This window comes from Dichotomopilus funicola (genome assembly GCF_033296635.1).
Source record: "Dichotomopilus funicola strain CBS 141.50 unplaced genomic scaffold C8A04scaffold_36, whole genome shotgun sequence".
In the NCBI taxonomy this organism is placed as follows: Eukaryota; Fungi; Ascomycota; class Sordariomycetes; order Sordariales; family Chaetomiaceae; genus Dichotomopilus; species Dichotomopilus funicola.
Window position 1 is genome coordinate 213433 of NW_026944057.1, and position 11324 is coordinate 224756.

The window sequence follows — 11324 nt, forward strand, 5'->3', positions numbered from 1 at the left end:
GGATAATGGACTGGATTATACATGCGTCGGCCGTGCGTTTGGAGCGCAGGGTGTTGGGCATTGTACGTCAAGGGGGATGATTCTGAGAAGGCGTTTGTGGTGTGCCTCCGGGACTAACGCATCAATTCCACCCTTTCGGCAGAACGAAAGCGACGATGGCCGTGTCGGTTCCAGTCGCGACGGCAGCAACGGCGGCACCCTCGTCAACTTCAATCCGGCCGGGGACAAGAAGGACTCAGCATCGCTGTCCGCCCTCGGCAGTACGTTCATCCCCGTTGTCGTCTACTCGGCCGTCTGCCTCTTGGTATTTTTCGTCTTCCGGCGCAAGTGCCATCGGGTGTACGCGCCAAGGACGATACCGTCGCTTCGGGCCCCCGAGTAAGTGTCCCTCCCATGCGGCGGAATCACGGAGTTGTCTGTCGCTTCTGCAGAAGTTCACCTCAAGAACTCACACGGCCAAATTAGGACACCCAGCCCTGTGCTTCCCAACGGTTGGTTCAATTGGATCAAACCCTTCTTTGCCATCAAGGATGACTACATCCTCAACAACTGCTCGCTCGATGGCTACTTTTTCCTTCGTTTCCTCCGCATCTTGTCCATCATCTGCCTCGCTGGGCTCTGTATTGTCTGGCCAATTCTTCTGCCTATCAACGGGACGGGTGCTAGTGGTCTAGGCGAGCTGGACTCGCTGACGATTGGAAATGTCAAGCTGGCCGCTAAGTACTATGCGCATGTCCTCGTCGCCTGGAGCTTCTTCGGTTTGTCCCACCGCACGTTGAGCGTGACCACTACCCCCCAGTACGTAACTAACATTCGGCCCAGGCTTCGTGTTGTTCATGATATGCCGAGAGTGCATCTACTTTATCAATCTTCGACAGGCATACCTGCTTTCACCAAACTACGCCAAGCGGTTGTCATCAAGGACCGTCTTGTTCACCTGCATTCCTAAGCCGTATCTTAACGAAGCGATATTGCGCAAGCTGTTCGGAGACTCGGTCAAAAACATCTGGATCGTCAAGGATACGAGCGCCCTCCGTGCTCTCGTTGCCGACCGCGAGGAGACGGCTTCTCGGCTACAGCAAGCCGAGGTCCGACTTATTAGACAGGCAAATACGGCACGAAATAAACACCTAAAGAAGTACCCGACCGCTTCGTCGGCCGCAGACCGCCACCTAGACAAAGGCGGCCCTCCTTCTTCTCGGCCCTCACAAAACGACGCAGAAAAGGGGCAAGTCGTCGACACGTCATCCACACACACCCCGAGTCACAACCCGCCGTCAGTAACGGGCCCCGACAGCCCATCGCTTGACAGAACAAAGGATATAGATCCTGAATATATCCACCCTTACGGCCTCGATCCCTCGCTTCCCGACGTCCGGGGCTCCGTTGCGGCGCTTTGGATGCCCGTGCAAGCCCGGCCCCACCACCGCCCGTTACGTAACTTTGGGCGCCGCGTCGACACGATCCGCTGGACGCGCGCCCGGCTGAAGGTGCTCAACCGCGAAATTTGGAACCTCCGACGACAGTACCGCCGTGGCGATGGTGCCTCGCTCAACGCGGCCTTCGTCGAATTCGACACGCAAGCGAACGCCCAGGCTGGGTTCCAAATCCTGGCTCATCACCAGCCGCTACACATGTCGCCCTGCTACATCGGCATGCACCCCAGCGACATCGTCTGGAGTGCCTTACGGATCCGCTGGTGGGAGCACATTATGCGCCGATTCTTGATGATGGGCATTATCGCGGCGGCTGTGATCTTTTGGTCCATCCCGGCCGCCGTCGTCGGCATGATCAGCAATATCAAATCCCTCAGTGAGAAGGTCGTCTTTCTGTCCTTCATCATGAAGCTTCCAAGCCCCATTCTCGGCGTTATCCAGGGCTTGCTACCGGCGCTGGCCTTGTCTTGGCTGATGGCGGCCGTACCTTGGATGCTCAGAGGCTGTGCGCGGGTGGCTGGTGTTCCATCGCATGGCCTGGTCGAACTGTATGTCCAGAATGCCTACTTCTTCTTCCAGGTCGTACAGGTGTTCTTGGTGACAACCCTCACCTCGGCTGCCTCAGCAGCGGTGTTTGATATCATCCAAAATCCGATCATGGTCAAGGATATGCTGTCCGAAAACTTACCGAAGGCGTCCAACTTCTATCTTTCGTACATCCTCATCCAGTGCCTTGCTGCGGGCACAACGAGACTAGCCAACTTCGGCGACCTGTTCCGACATGAGATCGTGTCAAACAGCATCCAAGACCCGAGGCGGAGGTTTTACCGGTGGAAGAAACTGCGCGAGGTGCATTGGGGCAGTGAATACCCGCGGTTTACCAACATGGGTGTCATCGGTCAGTATTTCTTTACTCTACCCCCCTTTGTGGTTTCGACAACATCAACAAACGTGACAGCAACAAGCTAACCCCTACCAGCCATCAGTTACTCCTGCATCGCCCCTTTAGTCCTAGTCTTTGCTGGTCTTGGCATGACATTCATCGGCTGCATTTACCGCTACAGCTTGATTTATGTCAACGATACCGGCCCCGACACCAAGGGCCTCTTCTACCCCCGCGCCCTCATGCAGCTTATGACGGGCCTTTACATTGCCGAGGTTTGCCTCATTGGTCTCTTCGCCCTCAAGGCCTCCATCGGGCCATTGCTCCTCATGGCTATTTTTCTCGTTTTCACTGCTCTTGTCCACGTCTCGCTCAGCGATGCAGTCACACCTCTACTCACGAACCTCCCACGAACACTCGCCCTGGAAAAAGATATTGGCCGTGTTTCTGAGGATGGGCAGTCGAGCGAAGATACCGTAACACCTGCCGATTACCCCACCGGTGGGCTTGCCGCAGATTACTACAATATGTCAGCCGAAGATGAAAACAACAACAGCAACAACAACAACCATCAAGGAGATGATGATGACGACGACGACGACGATACGTCCTCGCTCCCCGATCCGACTCCGCCCCAGGACCTCGACACCGACATCCAGCTCCGCGGCATCGAGGGCAGTAGCAGCATCAAATACCACATCACCAACTGGACCAAAACCTACCTCAAATCCAGCTTCTCCTCTTCTGCCTCCCCGCCCCCGACCACCATCACCACGAACCCCTCCGCTGCCCCCCCGCAAGAACCCCCCTCCCACTTCACCCGCATCCTTGCGAACCTCAAATTCTCCATCACCCCTTCCGACACCACGCCCCCAAACGCCCTCCTCACCTTCCTCCACCCAGAGATCTACCAATCCTTCCGTCACCTCGCCCCGCGCATCAACCCGGGCCCGTGCCCAGACGACCACCCCCTCCCCGCCAACTACGCCAAACGCCTTGCCTATCGCCCGCCCGAGATGTGGACGCCCGCGCCGAGGTTATGGCTGCCCCGGGACGAAGCCCGCGTGAGTCGACAGGAGCTGGCGCACAGCGCTGGGTCCGTAGCTGGGGCGAGTGATCGGGCGTGTTGGCTGGTGGGGTCGAAGACGGTGGATAAAAGGGAAGGGATGTTGAAAGGTTTGGGGTTGGGGGGCAGAGAGAAGAAGGGCCAGGGCACAGCGGGACGGATAGAATGTGACTTGGAAGAGAGCCCGTTATGGGAGGGCGAGACGAGAATTATTTATTAACTTGTTGGCCATTGGAAAGTTGGTTACAGGCGTTTGGGATTACCTTGGTGCTTCGAATTTAACAGGCCGGAAAGGTAAACTGATAATTAACTAACTAATATATTTTGATTATTTTCTTCCTTTCCTTCGCCATGCCACAAAATGGTTTGTGGCCTACAGATTACCAGGGCCACCGTGATACAATCTAGGTCACTACCCAAAACTTTTAGAAGCCTTAAAGCACTGCAGACTCATTTGGATACAGTCTGGATAACCACCCGAACCGGCCCCGGAAACACAGAAGTTAGGTCGCGAATCCCGTCCTCTGGCCGTGCTGATGATGCCCCATGCCCTGGCTATCGTTCGACACATGGTTAGCCGCCTTCTACAAATAGCTTTGAGGGGAAACAAGGACATAATTACCTAGCCGGACCCGCAATCTCCGTCGCCCGCTCGATGCCCTGGCGAATATCCTCCTCCGACCTCAGCTCCAGCCTGAAGACCTCGCGTCCGTTCTCGAACACGATGATCAGCGCCTCCGTCACCTCCCGGAACAGCACCTGGGAGGCAAACTCGGGAACGTTGGCCGTGTCAATAGTGAAGTAACGGAGCTTGTCCTGCTGGTTGCGACTGGCCTCGAACTTGAACTCCTCGAGTAGCGTGTCTTCGCGGAACGAGGTGTGGTCGAAGATAAAGATGACCAAGAGGAACTCGTTGCTCCTTCTGAGGTTCTCAAAGGTGCCGATATCAGGAATGGGTTGGACGGCAGCCATTGTTGATTAGTGTTGTGCTTTGATTATTTGCTGTTGGGAACTGGGGAAATGTAATTATTCGGTTAATTCGTTGGTCAGAAACCGGAAGGAAGGCAAATACAGACAACAGGGCCATGGTGCGGGCAGGAGGCTTGGATAAATACTCCGCACAATACACAAAAACAGGTACGTGATAGATCTTGGTTTCTTTGGGTCGTCAAGGGGCCAGAATCATGAAAGAACGCAGTGGTTAACTCCACAGGAATCTTCTAGCCCGGTGTTTTATTTGAGATGGCGCGCGAATCGCGAATTGCACGACTGCCAATTGCTCTAGACTGCTCCCGATGCGATCTAGACTTGTGTCAATGACCATTCTTCCCAAGTTTCCTAAGCGGGTCCTGTTGTGTTTGCTTCATCATGAGACGGTTCGTCATTTCATCTGAATCTGGACACTTGGGCCACAACCTCCCCGATCGATGCATTGCTTTCGGGAACTGTCAACGGACGGTTTGGAATACTGCGCGAGGGAATTCTTGCGCCTACATGTTCAAAGTGTTGGTCGAAAAAACCGAAGTAAAGGGGATGGCAGAGAATTCTCGTTTGTCGATTTCGCGTCTGGCGGTTCGTTCACTTCGTTGATCACATTTTATGCCAACACTCGCAACTAGTAGGAAAATTCTACGGAGGAAAACAAGTAGCAGCTGCCTTCACTGTCATATTTCGAATTCAAGCCCGGTATACCGATCAATAATTGCACCTTTCGCAGTACCTATCTCGTACTCTACGATCGACGCACTTTCGAGGCTATGAGAAGAAACGAAAACCTAACCAATGTCATTACTAGATCCCATTGACAAACCATAACGAAAGATAGATAAGCCAATTCCAGACGGCGTCGTGAAACGGACCCTGGCCGCCAACTCTCGGAGGATGAGGGTACGAGGCGTGTCCTGCGGCGCGATGCACTCAATTGCTCCCGCAAGGAACGTTTGTTTCAAACTGCCGGCCGGCACTATGTCCGCAATCTCCATCGGAATTGTTGATTTGCAATCAAGATTCGCGAGAAATAGCCCGCGTCGCATTTGGAAAGGCCGACGGATCTTAGTTTTTTTGGGGGATGACGATGGATTAGACCGATCACGCTCTAATATCCAGCGACCAGATTCGGCGCCCATAACATGATGTTCGAACCTCACCTCGGAGCCCCGGACGATGAGGTTTGAAATGCACGGACAATAATAACTTGACTCTCCACCTAATTACCTAGTTAACGCTACCAAATTCCAATCTCAATTGTGTTCGTGGAGCACTTTAGTCTTTCGGTTCCTGGATGAGAAAACTGCCCCGAGTCGTCGACTACGAAGCCCTGCGCAGTACGAAGGACGGCGTATTGTGTCAGCTTGGGCGCCACCAACAACAGACCAAGACGTTCCACCTTTGTTGTCTTGGCTGCTGACATCTCATGGCAATGGTGAGACTCCGGGGGCGCCTGAGAGGAACGCCAGCCTAAAATCCGGGGACGGGGATACACTATCAAACATCTCGTTCCCGGGTCTTGGAAATGCGAGACTACTGTCTTAGCAGCTGCTTTTAACGTAGGTTCTCCACGGTCTCCAAGTTTTAGCATACGAACGCTTCATTCGGCCTTAGTCACACTACTATGGCTTGCTGAATAACTCGGCATCACCCACTGCAAATTTCGCCGCCATCATGAGAAACGATGTACACTATAGGGGGGAGCGAAGGAATCATGTTGCCTATGTAGATTAGACCAGGCATTCTCGGGAGATACCGGTCAGAGGTCTAAGCCTTGCGTCCGATTTTGCAAGTTTTTATCCGACTGGTGACCCCGATCGCATCTTGCACTCAGCCTTCTTGTGCAGGGACTACCAATAGATCCACGACTTCGGTACCGAGGCTGTTCGTTGACGGTTTCTCCTCAAGACCATACTATGTGGGTTTTTGGGGGGTACAAAATTTAAACGTCTGACACCACCCCTGGATACTTCGTACACGCGAGTGCCGAGACAGGGGAAAAGAAACAAGCAATACGCGGGATGATCCGCAGCTGCCTCCTAACTTGAACGCGACCAACACTCCATGTGTAAGCCGCCAACGAGGAAAGTGCAGCCCGCATTCCATTTCTGGGCAACTCTTATCATGTCCAAAAGGGCACAGGCATAGGCACAGGCCGTGGTAAGCCAACCAGCAGAGTGGAACCTGACTGTTAGTGCGCGGCGGGGTACTAGTTGGTCAGTGGGCGAGGGCGCTGGGCCGCCCGAAGAAAAACCGACCGCACTACAAGATAAGCTTTTTTCTGCTGCTGGAATAGCCTTGGCTACCTAGGTAGTATGGGTCCAAAATGGATCCTACAGGGCGCGAGTTTCAGACTAACAGCAACAAACCCTTAGCCACTGTGCAGACAGGGACCCCCACGCTTGAACTGGTAGTTGAGACTCCGGCAGGCACTTCAGTCCAGAGATTCCAGACCACTCTGTCTTGACTTCTTACCCAAAGCTTAGCGCTGACCACATAGCTGGGCCGCCGCCGACTTGGGGTTCCTGCCCGATTTACTTACGAAGCAGGGACGGTCGGTATTTGGGCGAGGCACAGATGTCAGATGGCGAAGCGAGGAAGAACGCGGGTTAGTAATTCCGCCACGTACATTCTCACTCCCAGTCCTCGTGACGGGCCACTGGAGGTGGTTATCAGAGGGCCGCCGATCCTTTATAAGTTCTCGGCGTTTCCTCGTTTATCAGCATGCTGGAATTATACCTGCCTCTATTCACTATTGTCTGTTTATTCTCGATTCCATCGCAAGCTGGTCTTCCATCGGTTCTCCGCTGTTTCGTTTTCCCCAACTTTTTCTTTTGTCGGCTCATTTTCCTTTGTTTCCCCACTACCAACAAGGACACAAACCACACAAACACCGTTCTTCTATAATCCTCCTTACACACCACCGCAAACATGGAAGCCGTCGCGCTCGCATCCACCTTCGCCACGCTGATCGGCTTCACGATCCAGCTGTACGGGATCTGCAGGTACTATGTCGACGCGGCTCGTGGAGCTTGCCCCCACGACTTTAAGCTGGTCCTCATCGAGACCTCAAGCTTGCAGGCGATGCTGGAATCGGTCAAAGTCATCCTTGACGCAAGCGAAAATAGAAGAGAGGATGAGGCGAATCTGCAGAAGCAGATTGGCGACACAGTGTCGCACTGCACGACCTGCATCAAGGAACTACTGAGTCTGATGCCCGAGCCATTGCTTGATGGGAGGGGCAAGATGACGATGAAGGACAAGGCCACGATTATCGCCAAGGCGGTCCGCTGGGGCGCGTCAAACAAGAAGGGACGGTGCGACACCCTGCTGAACGACCTCAGCAAGTACAAGGCCAACCTTGGCCTCGGCCTGACGGTCGGGCTGAGCCACGAGGTCAAGCAGATCAGGACGGATGTGACTCACGTCAGGAGCAGCATCAACACGATGCAGGCCCACCTGGATGGTAAGTGCGAAAATAAACAGTCTTTACCTCATCACTTATTACTTTTCACAAAGGGGTATTATTGTAAAAAATGGTATCCAGGCTAACAAACCACCTACCATCAGCGACACAACGCAGCGAGGTGTACCGTTGGCTCGAGCAGAATCAGATCAATCCGTCTAGCTTGCACAACGCAGCGATCCAGCTGCACGAGAGCCGTACGGGCCAGTGGATCTTTGGGAGCAATGAGTGGAAGGCCTGGGCAGACGGGCCAGAGGGTACACGACGGCTCCTCTGGATCCATGGCATCCCCGGCGCGGGCAAGACGGTGCTGGCGTCCGGCATGGTTGAGAAGGTGAAAGGGTTCGATGCGGGGGATCGCACCAAGAAGACCGCGGCGGCGTACTACTACTGCCACCACGGCCGCAACATGGACGAGGCGACGCCGTTCCTGAAATGGATCCTCTCGCAGTTCTGCCGCAAGTCAGGCTACATCCCCCAGGGGCTAAGGGATCTGCATGAGAGCGGGTTAGAACCGACGACCCAAGCTCTGCTGGACTGCCTCGAGGTCATGCTGGGGCAATTCCAGCGCGCGTACGTCGTGTTGGACGCCGTGGACGAGAGCAGCCCGCTCAGCAAGCTACTCAAATTGCTGGTGGCGCTAGGGACGGAACAGCGCTTCGCGAAGCTGCGGCTGGTGGTCACAAGCCGGGAGTACGCTGACGTCGAGTCCTCGTTCCAGGGGGTATCCATCCCGCTGGGGATGAATAACCCCGGCGTGCGTGAGGACATCGCCACGTTCACCGACTCCTCGCTAAAAGACGACCCGTACAAGCGGTGGCCGGCGGACCTTCGGGGCAAGGTCGCCACCGCCGTGAACGCGAAGTCTCATGGAATGTAAGAGCCCCCCGTCACTTCCCCCCCTCTTCCCCCCTTTTATCATCTTCAACAGGTACCCTGAATGTATGCATGAACGAGTGCTAATAGGGGCATCCCCGTTGAACTAGGTTCCGCTATGCCGCGTGCCTGCTTGAGCTCCTGGGCGATTGCGCCAACCCGGCCGAGGTCGAAAGGGACCTCAAAGTGATGCCCAAGACGCTCAACGAGATCTACGAGCTCATCCTGCACAAGATCGAGGCCAGGAGCCGCTCGGATGCGGTGCGGGCGTTGGCCCTGGTCATGGCCTCCATGGACCTGTCCGGCGCCATCCACATGAACACCCTAGTGACGGCCGTAGCGGGCGGGCCCGGCCAGCAGAGCTTCTTGGACATGGACAGGCTGCGGCGCGCCTGCGTGTGCCTGCTCCGCGTGCGGGACGACGGGTCCGTCTATCTCGCCCATTACACCGTGCGCGAGTTCCTGCAAAGTAAGTATGTCCACGACCGTATGCCCCCCTTCTACCTGCCCACGCGCGCCGTCAACGACATCTACTACGAGGCCATCATGAGGACCGCCGTGCAGACCACGACCGTGCCCCAGTCGTCCAACGTGCCGGAGTACAAGAATGGCGACCCGAAGGACTATAACCACTGGGCGCTGCGCCAGACGCGCATTGCCCTTTACTGGGCCCGCGACGACCTCGGCTGGAAGCCCGAGAACCGTAAGCTGCTGTACCAGGTCATGGACCCATATGGCGCGTCCTTCCCGGCCTTGAAGATCATGGGTTCCGACGGGCACCACGACACCTCCCACCAGACGACCTTTGAGTGGGTGCCGCGCTGGAGCGGCAAGGCCGAGAACGGACAGAAGGCCGACAACGGACAGAAGGCCGCCTCCCACTTGGCCATGCTCGTGTCCCTGAGAAATTTGGACATCATCAATGATTTCCTAGGCCGCATGTCCGAGCGGGACCGTGTCGCCCTTTTCAACACCCAGATGATGGTTTACTTCCCCCTCAGATGGGAGTCCTTCAGCAAGAATGGCCTCTACGACTCGAAACCCTCCTCTGTGACCATCCTCCAATTCTACCAGGAAGGCCAAACGCGCGGCTACGACACCAGCGAGGAACTCAAGTTCCTCAACCGGCATCTGCGAAACTACGTCCAACCCGGCGGCGCTGCGGCTGCCCCGGCTCCTACGACCTCCAGCACCAAGCTGAACCCCCCATCTTCGAGCAACTCGCGGCCTCGCAGCCCCGGCCTCGCACCACCACCCGCGTCCCAGAGCCAACGCGCCTCCGACAACTCCCGAGGCTCGGGCGCCATCAGCCCGGGCGTGTCGCGAGCGGGCCACGTATCAAAACGCACCACAGCGACCACGAGCAGCACTGGGAACCCCAGCGCCTCGACATCCAACACGTCGTCGACCAACACCAGCCGTCGTACGGTCGCGCCTCCGCCTCCGCAGCAGCCGCGGCAGTCGCAGCAGCAGGCCCCGGCGGTCCGGACGGTGAGGCGGACTCAGGGGACGGAGAACAGCGCCTCGACCAGCGGGAACAGTAGTAATACTACGACACGATGACGGTGGCGGGGGATGGTGGTGAAGTTGTGGTGTGTGCGGGTGGAGGATGATGATGACGATGTTGATGATGATGATGGCCGGGAGGACGTGATGAAACAAGGGGAGAGGTATCAAGGAGAGAGGTATCAAGGAGAGAGGTATCAAGGAGAGAGGTATCAAGGCAGGGAGGATAGGTATCGTGTTATTGAGGGCGTTGAGGAGGATGGGATGGGTCAACATGGGGATGGGGGTAAAGGGAAAGACGGGATGTAGAGGTTGAGATGGGGGTTTCGGTTTTGGGTAGGGGTTTGCGTTGTGCTTTTTGCTTGGATGTTGCGATTTACGCGGTCATTTCCGTTTTGGAAGCTCTGTTTTCGGAGCCTTTGTTTACGGTATAATGTATTTACGGTGCGAAAGTGATTAGAGTCAAGTTAGAAGCAACTGCGCGTTCTGCTCTTTTCTACTGTTGACTTGCCCCCTATTCGCAAGGGTTGCCACGGTGACGAGTACAGCGTACGATGGTCACATCTGGAGTGATGCCTGGCCATTGAATCCAATCTCATATCACTGATGAGAGATCCTTCTCACAGGACAAGTATGCCTATCACTTTTGACTTTTGAGTGTCCTGCTTTACAAATGGAGTTTCATTCCTGAGACCCCATCTCCTCGGCTTGGGAATTCCACACAGCAACAGTGGAAGATCAAGCTCAGTTAAAAATCACCGATATTACCTGCGCTTAACCGGATACAACATGCGGAAGCACCATTCACAGGCTTGAGTAGGCTCAGAAAGCACACGGTCATCCACACGTCCACGTCGACCCCTCGCCCCTATCGCGATCACCCCATCCCACACTCAAACACATCATCCAAGACGCCGGAAATCCAAAACACGCTCGCCACTTTATAAGATCTACCATACAAACCACACACCGACCTTCCATAATCTCCCACGGCCAACCACCCACCGTTAAGCTACCCCGAACTGATTTACCTCGCAATGATCATAATGACCTCAACACCCTGTCGATCCCTTCCCCGCTCACCAACCCTCCACCCAGTCACAT

General features: G+C 55.4%; 2 protein-coding genes across 2 annotated transcripts; both read left to right on the plus strand.

Annotated features, from left to right (window-relative positions):
* Window positions 1–5: 5 nt before the first annotated feature.
* C8A04DRAFT_37717 (uncharacterized protein) lies at window positions 6–3962 on the plus strand (the record flags this gene model as incomplete). Its single annotated transcript, XM_062783988.1, has 6 exons — window positions 6–62; window positions 143–378; window positions 466–758; window positions 823–2334; window positions 2416–3495; window positions 3850–3962. 6 exons carry the CDS (start codon window positions 6–8, stop codon window positions 3960–3962), a joined length of 3291 nt encoding a protein of 1096 aa, XP_062636551.1.
* A 3341-nt stretch (window positions 3963–7303) lies between these two features.
* On the plus strand, window positions 7304–10277 carry C8A04DRAFT_37718 (uncharacterized protein; the record flags this gene model as incomplete). Its single annotated transcript, XM_062783989.1, has 3 exons — window positions 7304–7838; window positions 7943–8714; window positions 8825–10277. The coding sequence occupies 3 exons, from the start codon at window positions 7304–7306 to the stop codon at window positions 10275–10277; spliced, it is 2760 nt and encodes a 919-aa protein (XP_062636552.1).
* Window positions 10278–11324: the final 1047 nt, after the last annotated feature.